Here is a 26,582-nt window from a genome sequence, read left to right as displayed (position 1 = left end):
TAAATGGTCACAGTATGTGAAGCTAAAATCTATTGTGATGGCTGGTCATACAATTCAGTATCAGGTACATGGTGTGTTTTATAATTCTTCAGATCAATATTTTGAGGGATGGGATTTGGTTTACTTGGTGTCTTCGGCGTAAAACATGGAAGGTTTTTGCTGAGAAGAGAAAAAAAATTGAAAATAAACACACACATAATATATATATATATGTAAACATACACATGAACACACACACACACACACACACACACACACACACACATATATATATATATATATATATATATATATATTTACCTGTATTTGAAATAACATATAAAAGAAATATATAAAACATTATCTTTAAAACTAAGCTTCCTCCTACTACTCCATCCCAGCTCCAGGTATGTGGGTGCCCCCTGTGTCTGCCAGGGCCTATGAAGTCCCACTGGAGCCTCCACTACATGCATGTTCCTGTTTAGAGCTGCATCCTTGTGTGCAACCATTTCCAGCACCATACGCACAGGAAGATAGAGAAGGACACAGGGCCAAAGCCATGCCTCTCCTCCTCCACCACAGCAGGGATTAACAGCGGCCTCCAATCAGCGTGGCTTTGTGTCTCTATTGGGGATGGCTGCATGTAAGGCTGTGATTCTAAACAGGAGCTTGCACATAGTGGACACTTCAGCTTAGAGGAGAAAATATATAAAAACAGCAGAAGCATTTAAGGTCTACTATATTAATGGCTCATTTAGCAAAAATAAAAGTTCAAATTTATTACAAGATTTTTCAGCATCCAGAACACTTTCAGAAGTGTCAGCTGCTTAGTCCCCTGCTGCGCTCTTTGCTTCCTTCCACTAGCCCCTACTTTATGACTGTGTCCGATAGTGATATAAGATTAGTTACTAATTTTCAAGTAACTTTTTCATCACCTACAATAGATACGGTATATGGTTTTTGGAGACAAACCTGGCTTTTTAGTGGTAGTGATCTCCAAGAATTACTTTTTTTTAATGTATAAAAATGGGGTGATGCCTGCAGCTAGAGGCATCACCCCGGTATCGGTGTCCATAGCCGACGGTCGGCTGCCTTGTAATGACAACCGATGCGGCTGAGAAGCCGCTCGGCTGTCATTCCAAGGAGCAGGAGGGGGCGTCCAGGTCTCCTGTCCCACCGGGAGACCCGGGCATCCTACGTTCACCGCCGTCGTCTGACTGAGTCTCCATTTCTTTAAATTCGGCGCCGCCGAGTACCCGGAAGTGATGTCATGTATGACATCACTTCCGGGTACTGGCGGCACTGAATTCAAAATCTTACAGCATTCAAAACAGCCAAACTTGGCGTTTTGAATGCTTTAAGTGCAGAGGAGGGGTTTGGGGTCTTTTAGACCCCCAGATCCCTCCACCGCAGTACCTGTAGACATTAAAAAAAAAAAAAGAAATTTTAATGTTCGAAAATATCGGCATATATTGGCCGATACCGATGACCAAAATATAGGTATCGGTATCGGCATCAGCGGTAAAAAAACGATATCGGTCGATCACTAATATATACACTATATTGTCAAAAGTATTGGGATGTCTGCCTTTACACGCACATGAACTTTAATGGCATCCCAGTCTTAGTTCGTAGGGTTCAATATTGAGTTGGCCCACCCTTTGCAGCTATAACAGCTTCAACTCTTCTGGGAAGGCTGTCCACAAGGTTTAGGAGTGTGTCTATGGGAATGTTTGACCATTCTTCCAAAAGTGCAATTGTGAGGTCAGGCGCTGATGTTGGATGAGAAGGCCATGTGCGTGTAAAGGCAGGCGCCCCAATACTTTTGACAATATAATGTTTATTGAGATATTGAGGCTGATATATGTATATTTCTCTTTATAGGTTTGCTTTAGTTCAAGACAGAGCAAGTGTGTGATCTGTTGTAATGGATTGCAACATTGAATCTACTTAACACATTTACATTCAAAGCCACTTTGTTCTGCTTACAAAATTTAACTTTATCTGTAAAATTAACAGCTAACTCCCAATGGAGAGCATATGGAAGTGACATTATAAAGTACAAAGCTGTAGGTTTTAGAAGAAAATATTTACATAAGACTATAAGGCCCCTTTCACACGGGTCCGTTCGTTGACGGAGTCCGTTCTGCTCAGCGGGGGATCGATCTGCCGGTCCCCGCTGGTACACTGTGTGCGGAGACGGAGCTGTCAGATCCCCTCTGTCCTCTCTGGGGGAATCCGATGAGAACAGACCGCCTGTCTGTTCTCATCCGATCCCATCCGATCTGATCCACTGGACGGATGGAAAATGGGGTTTCCACCCGGATTTCACTGACAGGATCGGATTGGATAGCAGCGGGTGTCAGCGGACATGTCTCCGCTGACATCCGCTGCCCCATAGGGATGCATGGAGCATCCGATCAGGTCCGCCTGATAAACTGACAGGCGGATCGGATCGCCTGTGTGAAAGGGGCCTTAGCCTTAAATATTTAAATAAATAGTAAGTGCAGGAACCCACAGCAACCAATAAGAAGTAATCTTTCAATGATCTAATCTCATAGATCCTTGACATATGGTAGTGAGCTTTGAGCATCACTTTTTATACTAATTCATAGAATAAAGTTAAATTCCAGGCACAAACGTTCAAGTAAATATATTCACCAATAATCACAAAGGAAAGGAATTCACTTTGTGTGCATCAAATGCCTTTGTAAACCCAGATATTATCTTGTAGAAATAGCAGCAGAGCTGTTGGAGGGACCCAGTAGGCCCACCAACGACAGGCTGCTGGCAGAAAACTATAAGGGGGGGCGGATAAAAGACCAGAAACTGCACAAGGACAGAGAGTCACAGTGACTGGTCTTGATCACAGGAAGCTTCAACTTAAAGGAAAGGTTTTACACTTGATTATTACACAGATCTAGAAAAAAATGCACAAATGATCCTAAGAATACACATTCCTCTTGTGATCAGACAATAAGTGCTTATTCCAGAGTTCAATGTTAAGCTCATGATTGCTTAGAATTCAATAGTAAGAAAGTGGAAAATGTTAATAATTAAAACTCAATTTCCTACAAAATTTGCATTTTCCTTAAAAGGCTTTTAAAAGTATAGTGTCAGTTAAAAAAACATGCCTACAGTGTATTTTAATAGGGTTTTTCTATTTTGCGGATTTCACTTTTCGCGGGTGGGTCCAGAACGTAGCCCCCACGATGGAGGGGGGGTTTTACTGTATTACAAATGTGTTTATACAGCCTCAACTTACATCTTTTTTTTGGGAGGCTAATTTGTTTATACACCCCTTTTTTTTTTTTTTTTTTTTTTTTTTTACAAATTTTTTTTTTTTTTAATATTCATATATATATATATATATATATATATATATATATTTTTTTTTTTTTTTTTACAAATCTTGCCTGTCAAGTTCCTACAACCCATAGCGCATATAGATACATGTGAAAATGTGCTGTGCCTATAGATCTGTGCTCTGGGCATGAATTACCCAATGTAAAAATCTTCTTACACAGCATCCTGATACAGGATAAACACTATTATGAATAAGTGCTGTGCTATTCACATACATAATTAAAAATAAATAAATGCAAATACAGTGCATATATCAATAATGTGCAAGGAAAATCACAAATACTGAACATAATATATAGTTGCATCTGCAAAGTAAGAGCATTGCCATTAGCTTCCAATCATGAAACATACGTGCAGTATAACATTTTATAAGTAAGATGTTATCTATATCTCAAGATTTAATACAGACCTTGAATTGAAAGGTCCATTTGTTTGTAGAACCAAAGTAGTTAAAATCAGCCATGATGGTCACTTATTTTCTGTTGTTTTTAACTACTGCGGTTCTACAAACAAATTGACCTTTCAATTCAAGGTCTGTATTAAGCCCCCGTTCACACTGGGGCGACCTGTGAGGCGACCTGGTCGCCTCACAGGTCGCCGCAGGTCGCCTCCCATAGGGAAGCTGCGGACCCGTTCTGATAGGAGCGACACAAGTCGCTCCGACTCAGAAAAAGGGTCCGGAGCTTCTTTGGGGCGACCAGGAGGCGACCGCCATAGACTTCAATGTTACGAAGTCCGTGGCGGCCGCTCCGAGGTCGCGGCGCGCTGCTCGCACCGCGACCTCGGAGGTCGCGGTGCGAAGTAGCGTCGCCCCAGTGTGAATGGGGGCTAAATCTTGAGATATAGATAACATCTTACTTATAAAATGTTATACTGCACGTATTTTTCATGATTGGAAGCTAATGGCAATGCTCTTACTTTATAGATGCAGCTATATATTATGTTCATTGACCCCTGATGAAGAATTATACACTGTATTTCGAAACGCGTTGGGACTTCCACTGTCCCCTTCTGTGGATAGTGGACATGAACGTGGGTGATTTATGTATTTGAACCGCTGTGTATTTTTTTTATTTTTTGAGCCTTTGTATTTTGTAATACACTTTTATACTTATTTTATACAAACCTTTCTTGCAACTTCTGTACCTCCTACTATTGCCCTTAAAATTCCCATTCAGAGGGAATCTTCCTGCTCCTAAAGGAGTTGTAGAGATCTTTGCATCAGTCCCGGGCGTCCACATTTTAGTTCAGCTAATGTGACCTCTCAGGCAATGGGGGTCATATTTTTCTGGTAAGCAGCCTTGTGATCCACTTGGGTGGTGTGCTCCTAATTGCAAAGTGCATTTTCGGATGCATCTATTTATCTTTACACCAGGATTCATTGGCATTGGACTTTATTCACAGTTTTTAATCTTCACTGACTGTAATTTGTGTGTAATTGTTCACAATTTTTCTTGCACATTTTTGACATATACACTTAATTTGCATTCACTTGATCTTGATTATTTATCTGATTAGCGCAGCACTTATTATTTGATATAAATATGTGTGACTACAAAAATGTGGAGAGGTGGGTGCTGTACAACTTACAGAAACATTTGTAAGACTAAAAGTTCAAATTAAAGTATTCTATATTGTACTACATGTCCATATTCTGATCATATTCCTCCTTTTAGCAGAAGGGAGTTAGGCTACATGCACATGTTTGGCCTATATGAGTCAAATTCTGGTGTTTTTGGCCACCCAGGAGGCACATGTGCAGTATCCATTCCAACTGTCGGGAGCCTGTTAACCACTTTAAGACCGGAAGATTTGACCCCCTTTCTGACCAGGCCCTATTTTGCGATTTGGCACTGCATTACTTTAATGGACAATTGCGCGGTCATGCAACACTGTACCCAAATAAAATTGACGTCCTTTTGATGCGTATTTTGATTGATTTGCGCAAAAGTTATTGCGTTTACTAACTACGGGAGAGATTTATGTCATTTTTATTTATTTATTTATTTTTTTACTAGTACTGGCGGCGATCTGCGATTTTTTGTGGGACTGCGATACTGCAGCGGACAGATCGGACCCGTAACTGACATTTTTGACACTTTTGGGGGGACCAGTGACATTACTACAGTAATCAGTGCTAAAAATATGCACTGTTACTGTGATCAAAGGGTTAAATGTATGCCTCATGCTTACTGAGGTGTGGGAGGTTCTGTGACACAGACAGAGATCGCAGGTTCAGGATATGCTGAATCCTGTGATCTCTCCCTGTCTGTCACTGAGAAGATCCACCTGCTTTGTTTACATAAGCAGGCGGATCTTCTCACACTTTCCCCGACGATCGGGGCAGAGAGGCAGCAATCGCCCCCTCTCCTCCTCCGGCGTGCCGCCGGATTCACTACATCGCTGGACCCAGGGGAGCCGCACTGCCGCAGTAGGATTACTGACGGCAGTCGGCAAGTGGTTAAAATCTATAATAGACTCAGCGGCGGCTGTACAGCGTGGTACCCGAATTTAGGGATGAAGTTGTTTATGGTCATATTTAAAGAACGCAGAATTATTGAGTTCCAGGCACACATCATACGTCTAACAATATCTGTGTATAGAGATAGTTGTAAACTCTATTTTTCTCAATTTCTAATGTCATAGTCCTGTAGTAATCCATAGATAGAAAGTGTAAACAACTTGTGTAGAAACTGACTTTACCTTAAGAAGTGGAAAGGCAGTCACCAATTAAAACCTGACTGATATTCTAACCAATTTCAACTCTATTCCAAAAATAAAGAGAACGTTTTGTCTGAATTTTCACTTTAAAGTGCATTTATACTTTTGCAGCCAAGTGGGATAACACCTACTTTTTATTTGTGTCCCCATTCATATAATATAACTTAAATAAAAAGTAAAAAAATTGCACCTTACATTTTTTAGAAGCTCTATTCTGGACCCTCCAGCAAGGAAAGCACTGAATAGTTCTCTTTGTTTATGAATGAGCTAGGCAACTGGGCTTGCCATAATTAAAGCGGTTGTAAAAGTAAAAGGTTTTTGTTTACCTTAAAGTGGTTGTAAAGTCTGAAGTTTTTTTACCTTCATGCATGTAAAAAACCTTCAGTGTGCAGCTCTACCCTCAGCCCCCTTAATACTTACCTAAGCCTGATCTGATCCAGTGATGTGCACGAGACCCGAGGCTCTCCCAAGTCTCTCCCTCCTGATTGGCTGAGCTGTAGCAGCATGAGCCATTGGCTCCCCCTGCTGTCAATCACAGACAGTGAGGCATGTGCGGGGGGCGGTGCTGATTCATGCTCTCTGTGTCTTATGGAAGTAGAGAGATGGCTCGGGATCGAGCATGCCCGAGTGCCCCCACAGGAAGCGGCATGCTATGGGGGCACTCGGCAAGGGGGAGGGGCCCAGAGCACCGGCAGGGATGGGAAAAGAGAAGGATCGGGACTGCTCTGTGCAAAATCACTGCACAAAGCAGGTAACTATGACAAGTTTTCTTTACATTCCCCCCCTCCCCCCAAGTACTCACCTGAGCCCAATCTCGATCCAGCACTGTGCTATTCTCCCCTCTTCCCTGTCCCACAGGCTTGGCTCCCACTGCTGTCTGTCAAAACCTGTGAGTAGAGAGTGGGGCCGAGCCAGGCTGTGTGTCTAAAAAGCTACAAATAGAGGAGCCAGGAGCGCTGACGGTGGACCCCAGAAGAGAAGAGAAAAATCGTGGCTGTTCAGAGCAGGTATTGCACAGAGTAGGTATGACATGGTTTTTATTTTAGTGAAAAAACATTTTCAGTTTTACAATCACTTTAACCCTGTCTGCACTGTGCAGACATCAATTGTATTTTTACCACTTCTATATATAATAGCTTCCCTCTGTCACTGGTTCCTAAAGTCACCACTATCCCAGTTCTTTACCTTTATATAGTCAATCACAGCTTGGGGAGGTGTCATTTGGCTATGTGTACTGTCGGGATTGGTTGTGTGCACTAGGTTTTTTTTTTGTTTTTTTGTTTTTAGTGGGTGGGCATTGTAATTAGCAACATATTAGGCGATAGATGGATTCCCCAATTTTGTGGGGATTTTCGTTCTTTTTTTTTTTTTTTTTTAATAAAGGACTTTGGGTATCTTTATTTTTAGTTTTTAGTTTTCAACTTTTTTTTTTTTAACCTTATAGCTATTCATGGGGGGGGGGGGGTGGCAGTGGTACCTGGGGACTCCCTTATTATTAATGGGGGCTTTCAGATTCAGAGAAGCCCCTCGCCTGGTCATGGTTGTGGGAATGAGGCCCTTGTCCTCTTTAACATGTGGACAAGGTGATTTGCCAGGAGGGACCCCCCATATTGAGGGCATGTGGTCTGGCATGGTTCAGAAGGAGGGTGCGCACTGATTCCACCTTTCCTGGCCAACTAGGCTCCATACCCAGGTTAAGAACCTGGTATGGATTTTTAGGGGGACCTCACACATTTTTATTTTTTACCATGAGGTACCCCCAAAAATCCACACCAGACTCAAATGGTCAAGTATATATTTTGCAGGGTCTCTATGGAGTTTTTTCATTCTTGCTGTAGAAAGTGCTAAAGCAAAAATTTAAATTACAAAGAAAAAAAATGATACAGCTTATATTTCCAGCAAATTACATTTATTGCCAGTTTCTTAAAAAAAAAAAAAATTGCATACAGACCCCTCCAAAGACCCCCCCCCCCCCCCCCCCACAGAATACATAGCAGGCCATTGGAGTGTCTGTATGCCAGCAATTTTAAACAGTGTTCTTCCACAAAGATGTAGCTCCTTGCAGTCTGGATTACTGCTACTGGATGAATCGATGCTTAAAAACATTTACATGTCCCCCCCCCCCCCCACTTGTTTGAAGTTCATCGAACCCTGCTCGGAAGGAACTCAAGACAGATCGGCTCATCACAAATAACAAAAATATAATGAGGTGCTATCAAATTTGACTGCAAAAGTGGAAATATGCTTTAAGTATGAACACTTTAAAGAAACCTTACCACTGAGGAGGTTGGGGTTGGTTGGGGGGGGTTCAACGTTATGCATGTTTTTTGTAATTGCCCTACGTGGCAAATGTTGTGTTATGTTATGTTCTTTCTCTTTGTTCAAAACAATAAACAGAAATTTATAAAAAAAACAAAAAAAAAAACCTTACCACTGAGTTGCTACAGCCAAAATGTGCAAGGCAAATCAAATTTTATTCAGTTGCATTGTTTAAATAGTATAATTTCTGTAAATAAATGAGTTTTTTTTTTACCTTCCAATGATGAAAGTCCCAATCAGAGCAGCAAAGACAACAGCAAGCAGGACTGATAGTATAGAAGTAATAACAATCATACACCCACTACGTCCTCCTGGCCAAGTATCAATTCCGGCTGGATCTATTCCTGTTAATATAAATAATGAAGGATTTACTAAATAGCCCTGGTTAGTGTACTTTCTTCAATAGGGTCAGCTAGCTAAAACCATTTGTCCCAGAAATCTTCAAAATAACAGATGGGTATTCACATCTGTATCCTTTCCCCAAAAAGTTTCCAAGAGTTCTTAGCTTATCAAATATATATTGTAAATATAGATGGTGGTGTCAACAATATGGCCACATTTTCACTAACTCATAGAAAAGTTATCAGTTTCAGTTCTTTTTGTCTTGTCCATTGCTAATCAATTCCTTGTCAAAACGATGTTTGGCTGCTTCAGAACCACCTTTTTATATATTGCAGACATTTGACATGCACGGCCGCCACCATCTTGGATGGGGAAGCCACTCATGCCTGATAACATATCTCCACCGCACCAGGAGCTTGGTAGTCATTTGGCTCTCAGTGTGGTGGGCAAGGAAGCCTTTATTGGACTCCATATTTAACTGACTGACTGGGGCTATTGCTCACATATGGTAATTATTATTTTTTCTTTATGTTTTGGAAGGGATGGGTTTATTAGTATAATTATTATTATAGTGCATTTTAATTTATTGTGTTTTTTGATTGTTTCGATATTGCTTTTTCCTCACTTGTGATTTGGGGATTTTAAAAGCTTTTGGATATATACAACTCCACTGTAAGTGGGTTATGTGATTTTCAGATATAGTATTTCCATCATTGCCCTGTTTTTATGGGGTATAAAGGAGTCTAGGATCTATATACTTTTTCATTTATTTTTTTTATTTTTCATTTTTTGTGCTTTTGTCCTAGCACCATAGTGTTTGATGTGCTGCCCCTACCTGGTCTAGTTGATTGGTCCCCTTTTTGTGGGTCCCACCACCCCTTCCCCTATTTGTTGGGATAGCCATGCATGGCCAGTGTGCCTTCTCAGGACGTGTGTGATGCCATTGTTTTTTGTTGTACTGGATGTATCTTCTGCTGTTAGTTTTGGCCATCTTTTGTTCATATGTTATTGATCATCTGTTTCACAACATTATTTTAAATGTAATTTTATGCGCTATTTGTGTATCCATAGCAGCCATTCCTGATGAAGCTCTCTAACGAAACATGTTAAGATAAGGAGGTCATCTTTATCAAGATACAAGCATAATTTCAATTGCGAAACCTACATCGATATCTGTACACCCGGACAGTTTATTATCTGGTTCCTGATGCTGCCTCCCATTTTAATGTAAAGCGTAAATATGCTTCATTTTTTATTGTTTTGCTTAACCTTCAATATGTTTTTTTTTTTTTTAACTATTTGCATACAAATAAAGATTGTGCTTTATATTGTGGGTTTAAAGTGATTTATTAGCTGAGGGGTAATACCTTAAAAATCCCACTTTTGTGTCTTTTTTTTATCTTTATTATAGGTTCCATTTGGAGGTTGGCTATACTCCCTGGAACCACCCCTGCAGGACTTTTTTCTGACATGTTGGTGTTATTTCTTTCACTTGGGTGTTATAAGTTGCCCTGAGTAAATACAGCTCGATTCATTTCAGGCTGCAAAGCAAAAACATTGATTATTTTAAAGAGGGGTGATTCTTTTCTATTCCCACTGTAAATAGACCCAGGCATTGCTGTAGGCATCCATCAGTCCTTCCTGGTGATCCTAGACTGCTGATACAGCTAGAATACCCCCCTTGCAGCCTCTCAAATAACATTTTTTTTAAAAAAAATGCAAGTACTGAAATACTGAACACTCTCTCGTGTCCTCCAATCAGATGTTTGTTTGTTTTTTTAATTTTGGATAAATATGAAAAAGTTAATACTTCTGTACCATTTTGTATTGGTGTTCATCGCCCTATTGGGGGATTAACCTCACTCCTTGTCTCCTTGACATCTTATGACAGCTATACAAAAATGAGAGGATTTACCTGACAGAGCCTCTAACCCTTCCCCATTTTACTGGAAAAAAGTATTTGTTCCTCTTTAGTGGTTTCCATCACTCCCTGTTAGGAAAATCTCCCCAGTGGAACACAGACCACAATAAAAACATGACCAGACTTCTATGCTTTCCCTTACTCTGTTCTAAACAATCGTCTAGTAGCTAAAAGCGCAATTCCACATATTTACATGACTGAGCAATTCTTATTGTGGTTACTTTATTACATTTTTCCAAAAACACATTTTTTACCTTTCATTATTATAAAATATAGATTACATTTGCAATGTAAAAAAAAAAAAAAAAATCTCTAGTAATATTACCTGCAGAAAGCGTGATAAAACTTGACCAGTTTGTTTGATCAATCAATTTACTTGCATTATCAAAGACCACAAATTTCACCCTGTAAGTAAAAAAAATGTAATACCATTTATTGGGTGCATTTTAGAATGAAGAAAAGCATGAATAAAATCTTACTAAATGCTATGACAAACATTAAAATAATTCTATGCATCCTCCCAGTTAGCAGACTGGTGACACAGGAATCTGTATAAGAAATAGTGGACTAGCTATGCAGCGTGACAGGTGAACCGCATATCATTTATGTATTTCACCTGTACATTTGGCCATTTCCTTAGAATTACATGCTAAACAGAACCCATTGAAAAAATATGGGATATATTTCATTTGATTAGAATTTTTAGCACTGATTAGATTAAAGTGTACCAGACCCAAGGGAAATGTGTAATAATCAAAACCTCAAATCTTGAATTGTTTTAAAAATATAGCCTTAAAATCCTGTGCCACATAAAAATGTACTTAAAACAAGCAGTAAAAGCTGAATAAAGAAAACAAATGCAGTCAACACATCTTTAGATGTCTTTGGTTAAGATACACTTTAGGTTGAAAATGAAGATAAAAAAAACACATTTATAGAGAAGGAATAAATCCGTACATCTGTGAATAATGGCATTTTAGAGAGTGACTAAACAGCCACTGACGGGCGTTCAGGATGCAATCTTGCCACCTCCTGAATGCTTCTTTTTTAATTTTTTTTTTGTGTGTTTCTTTTTTTTTTTTTTTTTGACAGTGGGACTAATGTGCCCCATTGATTTGAATAGCCATGTTTGATAGTCCATGGAGATCATTAAAAACTGAATTTCCTTTCCTGCTCAAATGGATTTTAACAGGGAAGGGGACTCAGTGTGTCCTCTACAAACACAGATTATCCACAGATTAGATCTAAATGCTTTACTCTGTCTTTCTATTTCTATAATTTTATTGGTTTTCAAAAGGGGAAACAACTAATCAGCTGCCAATGCAAGGCTATAGTATTCTATTCCAGACGTGAGCAAGAGACTCAAACTGGGAGTGCAGTCCAAAGTAGAGCAGAACGCTTACAGAGTAGTCCAGTTGTCCACCAAGGGTTTCCACTTATGAAGATGTCTAGGAATCTTGGCTTTTAAAGCCGGCCATAGACAGAGCGATTTTCTCTCCTGCAACCACGTGTGGCAGGGGGAAAAAATCACTTAATTCCCCCATCAACACTTAAGGTATCCCTCCTGCTGAGCTATTGTGTTCTCCCAGTGGGGGGGGAGGGGAGCCACCCCCGCTTGAAGAATAGTGGTTACTGCTAGCAGCTATAATAGCTGCTAGCAATAATGTAAAATCTGACAGACTATTGGCACCGAAGTTGATCCTTTGATCAACTTGGGTACATTCTGCCTTCCCATACATGGTTCAAATCTCAGCAGGCCGAGATTCAAACCATCTATGTTTGGCTTAGGTGCCTAAAGAAGAGACAAAAGGCTTCCAGGTAGGGAAACCCGAGGAGATTACTAAAACAGGTAGAGGAGTGGGAAGCAAAAGAGAAAGTTGAGAGAAGGAGGAAGATGGGAGGGACAGTTCCTCCTTGGGGCTCAGAATTAACTACCAATAAGGATGGAGTTTACAGATGGCTGACGGTTAACAAGTCCAAGGTTGGGAGAGCATAACAAAGCCAAGGTTCCCAAAATCGGAGTTAATCTGGCTTTAGTCCATTTTTTCAGAGAATCGTTAGAAAGAAATATTAGGTTTTTATTTTATTAAACAAGAAATTTACTATAGGAGCAATAAAGTTTTTAAAAATGAAAAGTAAACAGCCCAAGAAATAAGTCATCAATGGTCACCTACTTGTAAATTCCTTGTGGTAAATACTTATTGCAGTAAGTGTTTGTGACACTGCAGACAGAATCGTTGCCAACTCGGATATACTGAGGAGTACTACTGCAACCATAGAATGTCTCAGGATTTTGGAGGGTATGGTAGTATCCTGTCGTACTAAAATCACTGTAGGATGTTTTGACCGCCAGTAAAGAATCGCTCAAAGAAACTTCAGGGGAAAAAAAGCAAGGAAAAAGTTAAATGTGGTTTATTTTTAATGTTCCAAAATGGAATTTTATGCAAGATCTCTTCAGTTTTCCTTACCTGTACTCCTAGCGACAACTAACCAAACAGTGTTGGATGAATTAGTCCCAAACAAACACTCTGGTTGGTCTAGTGCAAAAGTAGTAGCTGTCACTCTCCCCGGAATGGGACTGTTAGTCAGTTGTGGAACATAAGATTTTAAATCTGCAAAACAGAGAGCATTTTAGTTCAATATTGTGTTTACAGTCAGATAAATATCATACGTTTAGATGTATTTAAAGCTGAACTCGGGGGAAGCAGCTAAATATACATATAAGGTAGCTTAAGTTTCACTTTCACCCCCCTACCCACCCCCACATTGTAACTGGACAGTGACAGCAGAAGTAACACATTGATGAGCTCATTTCCCCATTACTTTGTTATGCCCAACTATTAACATGCTACTTGCACTGAAGCACACCTGATTGATTCCCAGTGCTGCTTCTTCAATCCCCTCTCTAAGCTCTGCTGTGCAGTAGAATGTAAACGTCTGAAACCAGGTCAAATTCTGGTATTTATATTGCTTACATTTAATAAAATATATGTAATAAACAATATATTATTACAGAGCCACATTTATTTGTATATTGTATATTTGTATATCTTCCTGGAGTTCAGCTTTAAAAATATTGGTTATATAGCCAACTGTATATTTTGTGTTTTCAGATCTGTATTCTTGAAAACTTTATTAAATTATTAAATGATACTTCATATTTGCAATAGCAGTGTATATACACATTGTGATGGGACTGTTCAGATACATTTTTCAATTGATACAAAATAAAACTGATATATAAGTTTTTATTATATATATGTAGCACCCTCCTAGGTAGGTGCTAGGTAGGTAAAGCCTAGTGTCTCCCTCTGCTTATCAGGGGAGCCTGATTTATAGTTAGGCCTGCTCATTGTGTTCAGTGTGTATTCATCTGGTCTCAGGGAGTGCCCCCAGTAGATCCAATGGGGAGACACGTTGGATGCTGTGGGAATCCTGGCCAATGATACAGACAGGCTTTTGTAACTGTCCCAGTGGGTTGGCACACAGAGAGGTGCATCATGGGATAGGGTATAAAGGGCGAGAGCACATGAAGCAGGAGGTTTTTGAGCGGGAAGTCAGGTCCCAGAAGGAGGGTGACATTTGTCTCTCCTTCTGTTGCTGTGGATGGTGGTCACAGGCAGTCGGCCTTGTGAACCAGGAGTGTGGAGCTAAGCCAGGAGATTCAGGAGAGCTGACTAGCGGAGTTGGAGGCAGAGCAACCTTGGGAAAAACAGTTTCTGTGAGTACCGGGAAGCTTGCCGGGGGTCTGCCCAGGAAGGGGACCACTCCAGTGGAGAGTCAGTGGACAGGGGCTAGCACACACAGCAAGTGAGAAAGGGGGTGCCAAGTTAGACCCTGAAGAGTAATTCAAGCAGGAACACAGTATCTATCTTTACTTCAGTAGCAAGGCGAAGCAGCGGCCTTGCTGCACACTACAGCTAGTTGTCCTCACGATTGTGCATAGTTCATAGTTGGAGTATCCCACTCATCCCTTCGCCTATCCCAGTTCCAAATAAAAACACAAAAAACCAACATCCTCTGGATTAATTATTGACTGAGCCAAGGACTTCCAATGCTATTTATCTGCTATCAGTTGCTAAGGGTAACCCAGGGGAATCCAGAAAGTGTAATACTCAGCAGTCCTCTAGAGGGCGCTACATATAATATTTTCTAAAAATACACAAATTTTTACATCAAATACAATTTAGTATAAAATTGAAATCACAAACGGAGGCAGATACCTTCATCTAATACTCAGTGGTTTACAAAGGTCAAAGTTCACAATAACTTTCAATTTTTCCAGGTCTAGTTTAGCAAACAATATAACCTATCTTTGTTATTCTGGCATTTATGTAGTAGACATAATAGGGGAGATTTACTAAAAATGGAGCACTCAAAATCTGTTGCAGCTGTGCATGGTAGCCAATCAGCTTCTAACTTGCTCATTCAATAAGCTTTGACATTAAAACCTGGAAGGTGATTGGTTTCTATGCAGAGCAGCACCATATTATGCACACTGCAGTTTTAGTAAATCCACACCAGTGTTTGGTAGAACCAGGATTTCTCTATGTGTTTTATAAACAATGTTCACTTCTTTAGGAGAAAGTTTGATGGTCAGGGCAGCGCCCCTGCTATTCATCTTTTTTCCACACTGTAGAAAGGAGCCAGGGATCTTGCACACAAAACTGCCTGAGCTCATTCAGTGTAATTACAGGTGCAATGTACAGCCTGTTGTTGACATAAATGGCTGTGGGGTGCTGTACAGCGGTGGTATCATTAACATGAGTACAGTGGCATACAGCTAATAACCACTTCTGGACCGGAAGATTGTCCCCCATTAATGACCAGGCCATGTACTCTGTAAGTAGCACACTTCTGAATTCTGCACTCTGTATGTAGCACACTGCACAATCCTCAACCCTTCACTCTATGCCTAGCACACACCTGAACCCTGCGCCCTGTGCATAGCATACTCTGGAACCCTGCACCTTGTGTGTTGCCCACACTACTTGTTGTAAATGCTATCCAGTAAGTTCCACCATCATTCACAATCTGCACTTACCTTAATATGTTGACCTATTTACAACCATATAATCACCATAACCATAACCATACTTGATAGCACTCACAAGACGTGTGGGCAACACATATTAGAACTGAATAAATTGTTCTGCAAATACTTTTTTTACACATATGATGATTGCAGCTTAACAATGGTGGTGAAACTCATTAATTCACTGAAGAACATTTACTCATTTATTTTTGTGCATACAGTACAACAAAATGTTTTTATTCATTTATAGGTTTTAATTTAATAACTTTTTGTAAATATTTTAACATTATTAAATTAAATATTAACATATTTGAGTATTGATTTGTTGATAATACACAGTATTAAGTTGTTGGATATATTCATTGAGTGTGATTTTGTTGTTTGACACAATTTGATATGATATGGTGTGATGTGAGAAACACAGTGCAGTGTGAGCAGAAACATTAGTAAATTGGGGTAATTTGAGTTGAATCATTTTGTTTATCCTTGATAGATCACTATTTGTGTTGCCCAGTGACCAAAATTCACTAGTACCCTTAGGCCTCTTTCACACGGAGCGGACCGTATTGCGATCCGCTCCGGCACTTTTTTTTTGTTACAGACACGGATGACACTTGTGTCATTCGGTCCTTATGTCCGCATATCATCCCATCCGTTTGCGGATAATATACGGACATAATGTATGTCTATGGGATTGCGGATGTCAGCAGATGACACCGCTGACATCCGATTTTGCGTCCTTTCCGTTTTTTAAACGGAAGAAAAATAGGGTTCTGTTCCACTTCAAAAAACGGAACAGAACTGAAAGGATGAAAATCGGATGTCAGCGGATGGTCATCCGCTGACATCCGCAATGCCATTGACATGCATTATGTCCGTATATCATTCGCAAACGGATGGGGTGATATACGGACATACGGAACGCCCGTGTGAAAGAGACCTTAGACTTTCGTGTGGTGCAGTAATTAAAGCATATCGTGTGCAGGCTCAAGTTTTATTTAACCATGTCCCTTTAAGCCCTCTCAGCACAATTTGGCCACATTCCCAAGTCCTCTTGTTTGGATGCCCAAGAATAATTACAGGGAGAACCAGATTTATCAGTAAACTGGTCATAGACAGGTTGAAATTTAGTTAGTTCAGCAGAGACCGGCTGTATTTCGATCCATCTGGGGCAGTTCCTGCTTTGGAGACAATTGACTTCTGTCAAATGGGACTGTTGGAAAGTTTTGCTTGAACACCTGGCTGCAACTGCTGATCAGTGTATTCTGACAGTGGAGGAGTCCCACTGTCCGAATACAATGGCACAAAGTTAAGGATTCCAACATCCACCTTGCGGGGGTAAATGGGAGAATACATTTGTTTCTTCTTAAAGTGGTTGGAAACCTTGATAAAAACAAAAAAACCTGTAAGACAAAGGCTTAATGAGCTAGTATGCATTGCATACTAGCTCATTATGAAATAATTACCTTAGAACGCCCACACGCTGCTGAGGCAGCTGACATCTTCCCCAGTGTTTCTTCCGGGCTTCCGCACTGTGAGTGGCTGGAGCCGTGATGTTGTCACTCCCGTGCATGCGCGTGGGTGCCGTCGTTTGCGGCACAGGCTCTGAAGGTCAGGCACGGTAAGCTGGACCTTCAGAGTGCATGCCCTGATGACGTCATTGGCTGCATGCATTCTGAATATCTCCTAAATTGTGCAGGTTTAGGAGATATTCTCAGTACTTACAGGTAAGCCTTATTATAGGCTTACCTGCAGGTACAAGTAAAAAGGAAGACTTTACCTCCTCCTTAACACGTTCCGGACCCCCCGCCGCACATTTACTGCGGCAGGCTGGCCGTCCTGCGCGAACTGACGTAGCCCTACTTTGGTCGCGCGCTTGGTGCTGAGGCACAGCTGACCGTTCTTCTCTCTGAAATGATCACAGAACGCCTGTGATCCTTCTATATAGGATCACAGGTCTCTATGGTCATTTTACAAGCCCCTCCCCCCATAGTTAGTAAACACTCCCCTAGGCTCATATTTAACCCCTTGATCACTCACTAGGTTAACCCCTTCCCTGCCAATATAATTATTACAGCAACAGTGCATATTTTTAGCACTGATTACTGTTGTAATGTCACTGGTACCCCCAAAAGTGTCAAAAATGTCAGTTAGGGGTCCAATCTGTCTGCCGCAATGTCGCAGTCCCGCTAAAAATCGCAGATCGCCGCCATTACTAGTAAAAAAAAAGAAACAAATAAAAATGACATAAATCTTTCCCGTAGTTAGTAGACGCGATAACTTTAGCGCAAACCAATCAAAATACGCTTATTGTGATTTTTTTTTTTACCAAAAATATGTAGCAGAATACAAAATGGCCTAAAAGGATGACATTTTTTTGGGGGAATGTAATATAGCAGAATGTGAAAAATGTATATATTTTTTTCAGAATAGTAGCGCTTATTTTGGTTAATAGCGCAAAAAATAAAAATCGCACAGGTGATCAATTACCACCAAAAGAAAGCTTTATTTGTTGGAAAAAAGGACATCAATTTTATTGTGGTACAGTGTTGCCCGACCTTGCAATTTTCCATTAAAGTAACGCAATGCCGAATCGCCAAAAATGGCCTTGTCGTTAAGGGGGCAAATCCTTCCGGTCCAGAACTGGTTAATCAGCCTTCTGGCTGATGAAAAAGGAATGAGGTATCTATGGCCAGCCTTAGGCACAATACAGTTTGTGGTCACACATGAGAGTAAAGCTGGGTATATGAGTACAGTAAACCCCCTCTCCATCGCGGTTCAGTTTTTGCGGTCCCGGTATATTGCGTTTTTTTTGTTATGTTATTTTATTATTATTATTATTATACAGGATTTATATAGCGCCAACAGTTTGCACAGCGCTTAACAAAATGAGGGCAGACATTACAGTTACACTACAATTTGGAACAAAAGGAATCAGAGGGCCCTGCTCGTTAGAGCTTACAATCTAAAAGGGAGGGTCAATTGATACAAAAGGCAATAGCTGTGGGGGATGCGCTGATGGAGCAAGAGAAACAGCGTTATTAGTTAGTAGCCGGGTAGGCTTCTTTAAAGAGAAGGGTTTTCAGGGATCGTCTAAAGATGGATAGATTAGGGGACAGTCGGACAGATTGGGGTAGAGAGTTCCAAAGAATGGGAGAAGCTCTGGAGAAATCCTGGAGGCGAGCATGGGAAGAGGTGACAAGGGAGCTAGAGAGCAGGAGGTCTTGGGAGGACCGAAGAGAGCGGCTAGGTTGATATTTTGAGATCAGGTTAGTGATGTAGCTGGGGGCAGAGTTGTGGATGGCTTTGTAAACTGTTGTTAGCACTTTGAATTTTATTCGTTGGGTGAGTGGAAGCCAATGAAGGGATTGGCAGAGAGGGTTGGAGGACACTGAACGGTTGGTAAGGTGGATAAGTCTTGCAGCTGCATTCATTATGGATTGAAGGGGGGATAATCTATGTAAGGGTAATCCAATGAGGAGGGAGTTGCAATAGTCGAGGCGAGAGATAACCAGGGTGTGAATTAAGAGCTTGGTGGTGTCATTGGTTAAAAAGGGCCGTATTCTAGCGATGTTGCGGAGGTTAAGGCGGCATGATTTGGACAGGGATTGGATGTGAGCCTGAAAGGACAGTGCAGAGTCCAGGGTTACCCCTAGCACCCTGGCATGTGTGGAAGGACTAATAGTTATTCCATTGATCTTGACAGAGAATTCTGGGGAAGGGGCACGTAGAGGAGGAAATATTATGAGCTCGGTTTTAGATAGATTCAGTTTGAGGAAGTGGTGAGACATCCAGGCTGATATGTCTGTTAGTAGATCAGTGATGCGGGAGGAGACTGATGGGGTGAGCTGAGGGGTAGAGAGGTAGATTTGGGTGTCATCAGCATAGAAATGGTAGTGGAAGCCATGGGAGGCTATTAGCTGACCCAGGGAGGAGGTATAGATTGAGAATAGTAGTGGTCCAAGGACAGAACCTTGGGGGACCCCAACAGTAAGAGGAGTTGCAGAGGAATAAGTGGAATTGTAAGTGACACTGAAGGTGCGGTGAGATAGGTAAGATTCGAACCAGTGGAGAGCACAGTCACGGAGACCGAGCAAACTGAGTTTTTTGAGAAGGAGGGGGTGGTCAACAGTATCAAAGGCAGCCGAGAGGTCCAAGAGTAAGAGTATCGAGTAGTGACCATTGGTTTTTGCTGTTAGTAAGTCATTTGTAAGTTTTAGGAGAGAAGTTTCTGTGGAGTGTTGCCGGCGAAATCCAGACTGAAGGGGATCAAGGAGGTTATTCTCAATGAGGTGCTTGCTCAGGCGGTTGTAGACTAAACGTTCAAGGAGCTTGGAAGCAAAAGGGAGTAAGGAGATGGGTCTTAAGTTATTAAGATTGGAGGGGTCTAGCGAGGCTTTCTTTGGTATGGGAGTTACTAGCGCATGTTTTAGAGAGCTGGGGAAGATCCCAGTGGAGAGGGAGAGGTTGAAGATATGAGTTAAAGAGTGTAGGATAGAGTCAGAGGGTGACCGTAGTATTTGAGAAGGAACAGGGTCCAGGGGGCAGGAAGTTAGGTGGGCATTAGAAAAAATTTTAGTAACTTCCTCTACAGTAGTTGGGTTAAACAAGGGAAGTATTGATTGTGCAGGAGGACAAGGTGTGTAAGGTGAGGGAGATATCTTTAGTGTAAAAATCTCTTCACGAATTGTATCGATCTTATTTTTGAAGTGATTGGCAATCTCTTGGGCAGTGAGTAAGTTAGTGGGTGGAGGCAATGGAGGACGAAGTAGAGCGTTGAAGGTAGAAAAGAGTTGACGGGGACTGTGTGAGAGGGTGTTAATGAGAGTGATAAAGTAGGTCTGTTTGGCAGTGTGGAGGCAGGAACTGTATTTTTGGAGGGCAGATTTATATTGACAGAAATCTTGCTGTGACTTAGTCTTACGCCACAGACGCTCAAGAGCACGACTACGTTTTTTGAGGCTTCTGGTATTGTCTGTCTGCCAGGGTTGAAGCGGTCGGGGCCTGATTCTGTGTGTAGTGAGGGGGGCCAAAGCATCCAGGGTAGATGACAGTGAACTGTTGTAGACAGAAGTGGCCATGTTGGGGCAGGAGAGGGATGAGATTGTGTTGAAGAGACCATCTGTAGCAGAAAAAAGAAGTGAAGGGTTCAGATGGCGAAGGTTTCTACGGGTAATTGTTCGGTAGTTGGTAGGTAAGGAGGAGGACAAGGAGAGACTGAAACTAATGAGGTGGTGATCAGAGAGAGGGAATGGAATGTTGGAGAGGTTGTGAGGGGTGCATAGGTAGGAGAACATGAGGTCAAGGCTGTTGCCATTAGAGTGAGTAGAAGCATGTGTCCATTGTTTTAGGTCAAAAGAGGAGGTTAAGCTCAAAAGTTTAGAAGTAGCAGGAGTGTTAAGATTAACAGGGATGTTGAAGTCTCCAAGAATGATTGTGGGAATTTCAGAAGAGAGAAAGTAGGGTAGCCAGGCAGAGAAGTCATCAAGGAAGCCTGATACTGGTCCAGGAGGCCGATAGATCACAGCAATTCTCAACGAAACTGGAGAAAATAGACGAATACAGTGAGCTTCAAATGAGGAGAGAGACAGAGAAGGCGGTGGATGAAGAACCTGAAAAGTGCTTTGAGGGGAAAGCAGAATTCCAACTCCTTTCCGTCCACTAGGCCTGGGAGAGTGAGTCCACAGGAGACCACCATGGGAGAGGGCAGCAGGAGAAGGAGAGTCAGATTCTTGAAGCCAGGTCTCAGTAATTGCAAGCAGGTTGAAGGAGTTTGTGATAAATAGGTCATGGACAGAGGTGAGTTTGTTGCAAACAGAGCGGGCATTCCAGAGGGCGCAGGAGAAGGGGAGGTTGGCTTGAGGCAGAAGAGGAATAGAAACCAGATTGTGTGGATTTCGGCTGGTGTCAGAGGATAGGGGGTGATGGGTATGTCTGCCAAAGGTAAATGATGGGGGTCCAGGATTTGGGGAAATATCTCCAGAGGTTAGGAGAAGCAAAAGAGTGAGGGAGGTGATATGGGAGTATGATTTATGAGGGGGGACACATCTCAGTGTCCCGTAGGATTTATTGGTGTGTGGGTTCAGAATCAGCAGGAGTTGATGAGTGCAGTATAAAGGTGAAGATAGGAGTGAGGGTGATATATACAAGCTGTGGGGCGGAGATGAGGGGTGAAGGAGAGAAAGTTTTAGGAGAGAGGATGCAAACATGAGAAGGAGAATTAGGGATTGCATAATACAGGGTGGTGAGATTGCGATGTAAACTGAATGTGAGATGGAAAAGCAGTATAGAGTCTCAGCTCACCTGTAGTCTGTCTGTTGGCTTGCAGTTGTATGCTTTGTGCATTCGCTGAAGTGCTGAGCAGAAGTGTAATACTTAATCCAATATTAATACTTTATCCAAGATGATAGTTGCCAATGCAATCCCAGCCTGTGCAACCCCCTGCCTGTGCATCCCCTAGAAAGGGCTTACATTTATACAGAGTTGGGTGGAGGTATTTTACTATATAAATCATTAAAAATGAAATATTTTGGTGTTTTCCATAGCTCTTGCTATGTCTCTCAGTATCTTTTATGTGTTTAAATGAGATTCTATTGTTTTAAAAGTGTGTTTAAAGACCTTAAAATGCTTTTACACGTACAGTGACAGTAAAAAAAAAACATGCCTACAATGCATTTTAATAGGGTTTTTCTATTTTGCGGATTTTCACTTTTCGCGGCTGGGTCCGGAACGTAACCCCCGCAATGGAGGGGGGTTTACTGTACATGTCCTGGCTGGTTCAGCAGGAGACAAATGATTTTCAGAATGTGTGTCTACTGCTGTCTGTTAAACAGAGCCAGTCTAATGAGCAGCTTCTGTTGAACAGTCATGCTGGAAAACCAGCATTCAATGGCTGCCCCTCTGATCTGTGTATTCTGATTCGGTAAGGGGAATCCCGGCTGTCAGAATACAATAGAGCAACATGAGAGATTCCTGCTTCCCCATTGCTTGTGTGGGGATCATGCGGGGATCAGTGAGGTTTTTTTGGGTTTTTTTTTTCGTTCAGCTCGCTGGTTGAATGAAAAAAACTAAATCAACGTGTATACCCAGCTTTAGTTTACAAAACAAACACACCAGGATAAGGATCTTTATCTTAAAAAAGTTACATTTCTTTTCAGCTGTGTCAAATAAAACTTGCAAACTACAAATATAAACTAAGGATCTTTATCTCAGTGTCAAAACATTGACAATCTCCTGAACCAGGTTAGTACCAGTAACACAAGAAAAGGATTTGTGTAGTAGTGGGGACCCTAGCAGAGGTGTTACTGTGACTGCCAAAGATTGTGAGCTTCTAGGCTCTCCGACAAGTGTTGGCTTTTTTGACATGCGTTTGCCCTTCCAGTGCTTCTTGCTGATTAGACCAGTTATAGGTGGAGGAAGTGACCACTTTTTGTATTATTGTTAGATTCTTTGCTGCCATTGTGTAATGTGCTGGGTGATCAGTGGGACCCTGCCCCTTTAAGGAGGGGTGGTCTCCCTCCAGTCACCTGTCCTCCATCCATCCATCAGAATACATGTACTCTCACTGTGGAGACTCTTTAACCTCTTTATGACCACCCGCCACAGATGTACTGCGGCAGGCAGCCGCTTCTGCGCAAACCACCGTAACTGTACGTCGGTCCTGAGCAGGGAGCTAGGGGGCGAGCATACTCTGTCGGCAGTGAGCTCCCGCCCCCACCCCACTCGTCAGCGGGGAAGCCGATGCAGCGGGCAGGCGGCTCAGATTGCCTCCTGACACCCACAATCGTTCCCCGTTGAGAGAAAAGAACGGTCAGCTGTTGTAAACACAACTGACGGTTCTTCTCCCTGGAATGATCATAGAGTCCATGTGATCCTTCTATATAGGATCACATGTCTCTATGGTCATTTCAAAAGCCACACCCCCCCCCACAGTTAGAATAACTCCCCTAGGCTCACATTTAACCCCTTGATCACCCACAATGTTAACCTCTTCCCTGCCAATGTCATTATTAGAGTAACAGTGTGAATTTTAGCACTGATTACTGTTGTAATGTCACTGGTCCCCCCAAAAGTGTCAAAAATGTCAGTCAGGGGTCAAATCTGTCTGCCGCAATGTCGCAGCCCTGCAAAAAATAGCAGATCGCTGCCATTACTAGTAAAAAAAAAAAAAAATGATAAAAATGACATAAATCTTTCCCGTAGTTAGAAGACGCAATAACTTTTGCGCAAACCAATCAAAATACGCTTATTGAAATTTTTTTTCATCACAAATATGTAGCAGAAAACAAAAAAATTTGATTTTTACATTTTCTTTGGAAATGTCATATAGCAGAATGTGAAAAATATTGATTTTTTTTTTTCAGAATCGTCGCTCTCTTTTTGTGTATAGCGCAAAAAATAAAAATTGCACAGGTGATCAAATACCACCAAAAGAAAGCTCTGTTTGTGGGGGAAAAAAGGATGTAAATTTCGTTTGGGTATAGCATCGCACAACCGCGCAATTGTCAGTCAAAATCACGCAGTGCCAAGTTGAAAAAAGTGGCCTGGTCATTAAGGGGGAAAATCCTTCCGGTCTTAAAGTGGTTAAAGGTAGAGTTAGGGTTGGCAGATATCAGGGTGCCTTGCGATGGCCTGAAGCTTACGCATGTATTTGCAAATTTGTGCAACTAAACTCCTGTTTTTAACACATACTGTTAGACAGGTTAATTCGGTTAGTCACTGGCTGGTTGGTAAGTTGTGACTGGAAACTCCTTAGCTTTTTTTGACATGTGTTTTCCCTTCCATTGCTCCTTACTGTTTAGACCAGTTATAGGTGGGGGCAGTGTCCATTTTTTGTATCCTCCAACAAGTGTGATTATAATGAATGGCCAGCTCCAGTGTGAATAATATACTCTGTACAGAGGGATAGCACTGCTTGGCTACAAAACCTTTACATTATCCTGGGTCTGATCAGAGCTGTAAACTAATTAAAATAAATTAATATTGAATAACAGTGTTAGTCCACCATATTAAAAACATACATGTATACACAAATTATGATCTATTGTGGACAGTACAGTATACGTATGTATGTATATCAGCACCATTTTCAATTTACACCCAGCACACTGTCCAGCTTAAGGGCGCGCCCATGATAACTCATTATTGACATTCACATATTGCCAATTTATGGTGGAAATGATATATGTTTGAACAAATTTCTTTCTGGAACAAATTTCCTGTATTCATCATCACTAATGTTATCATTTAATTTTCTCTTTGTTTAAAGTGCTGTAATATTTCACTATTGTTTATTTTTACCAATGCAGATATAAATTACAAAAAAAGAACAGTTTTGAGAACAAATATTTGCATGCAAAAATCTCCCAAATCTCCCAAATCTGAACAAAAACTTTTTGCCTGGTGCAAGAACACATTTAAATGTTTACTTTTCTGTGCCCAACAGATAAGTTGATTTTATTTCATTGAGATAACAAGATGACAAGCATGATGACAGTCCATTCATTGCATACCATTAATTACAGATGGCATGACAGTTTGCAATTTAAAAAAATGAAAGATTTGCAGACTTAATGATCATTAATGAACCCTTTAAACTATACAAATACCAATGAAAATAAAGAGGTTGCATAGTGTAATAAATCAGTACTGCTCATCTTTCATTAATAGCATAATACATTTCATACAGTATTTGTTCTTCCTGCAAACAGTCCTAAAATTCTTGTAGCCAGCCTTTATCCTTTAATTCTTTTTTTTTTTTTATTATAACTTGTGTTTTCTCTTTATATCCTTTAATAGCTCTTGTACACTTAAACGTGGAAAAATCTGTTATCATTTTAGCTGCCGAAAGGAACTTTTACCAGCAAGTTCACAAATATTTTTTCAGAAATCTGTAAGACCCGACAGGTATATTCCACAGATTTTGTCGCTGCAAAATGCTCACTATTAATTGTTTAACTACCTAGTAATTGCATGTGACTTTAGATGGTTGGGTAGCTGAGGAGGTGCAAGGGCTTATATTCCAACCCCCCCCCCCCCCAAAAGAAAAAAAACCAAAAAGTGTAGATGTTGAAAAAAAATGCTGGTGAGCCACTGAGCAAAATGTAAAGTTGTGTTGCTGAACTGCTGCTCTTATCTGATAACTTCTGTCTCTAATGATGTCTAAAGCTCTGGTCTCTAATGATGTCTTGACTAGGTCAACTTTGATATAGATAAACATTATGTTAAGGTTTATGTCTAGCTGGAACCTCTCCTTGTTTTTTACTGCTATTTGAAACTACACTAAAGAGATTTCAACCCCATTCCTGTCCTGCTGACAGTGTTTTACCAGAGGAAATGATGGGAACTCTCCAACAAGAAAGAACGTTTTGGCTGGATATACCGATTTTGATGGGGAGCCATCAAAATTTTGCTATGGGGACTTATTAACTGTTAAGCCCCTGTTTATGACAGTCTCTAACAATGGTTTTTCGTAAGGCTGGGTTCACACTGATGCAATGCGGGATACCACACAGCAATTGTGCAAATTACATGCATTGTCTCCGGGGTGCGTTTTGAGCCATGGATGTGTATGGCTCAAATTCCACTGCATTCGCACCAAACTCGTGCAGGACCCTTTTTTTTGTCCGCCCCAGAATCTGCATATTGCACTGCGTTTTACTAAACAATTTTGGGGTGTTGTCAACTTATTATACACTCTGCAATCGGTTCACATGTACGGTTTGTGATTTTGATGCAGTGCGGATTTGCAGCCCTTAATTCGCACTGCATCTAGTGTGAACCGAGCCTAAGTCCTAAATGGTCCCTGCTTAAAAACCAACAGCAAATTGGTAAATTCCACTTACCTGCTGCAACAGAAGATAAAGAAACAAGAAGCCATAACTTAATGCTTATTATCAT

General features: G+C 41.1%; 2 protein-coding genes across 2 annotated transcripts; both read right to left on the bottom strand.

Moving 5' to 3' along the window:
* On the bottom strand, nucleotides 1–26,582 carry LOC309545209 (uroplakin-3b-like; the record flags this gene model as incomplete). The annotated part of the gene is made up of 6 exons (XM_082244344.1): nucleotides 1–159; nucleotides 8,600–8,729; nucleotides 10,974–11,053; nucleotides 12,823–13,021; nucleotides 13,117–13,260; nucleotides 26,528–26,582. 6 exons carry the CDS (start codon nucleotides 26,580–26,582, stop codon nucleotides 30–32), a joined length of 738 nt encoding a protein of 245 aa, XP_082100470.1. The 3' UTR covers nucleotides 1–29.
* On the bottom strand, nucleotides 16,887–22,552 carry LOC309546686 (uncharacterized protein; the record flags this gene model as incomplete). Its single annotated transcript, XM_082246401.1, has 3 exons — nucleotides 16,887–17,066; nucleotides 21,092–21,731; nucleotides 22,500–22,552. The coding sequence occupies 3 exons, from the start codon at nucleotides 22,550–22,552 to the stop codon at nucleotides 16,887–16,889; spliced, it is 873 nt and encodes a 290-aa protein (XP_082102527.1).

Source organism: Pelophylax lessonae (genome assembly GCF_965119305.1).
Source record: "Pelophylax lessonae genome assembly, chromosome: 2".
Taxonomy (NCBI): domain Eukaryota; kingdom Metazoa; phylum Chordata; class Amphibia; order Anura; family Ranidae; genus Pelophylax; species Pelophylax lessonae.
This window is presented reverse-complemented; position numbering and strand designations above follow the sequence as displayed.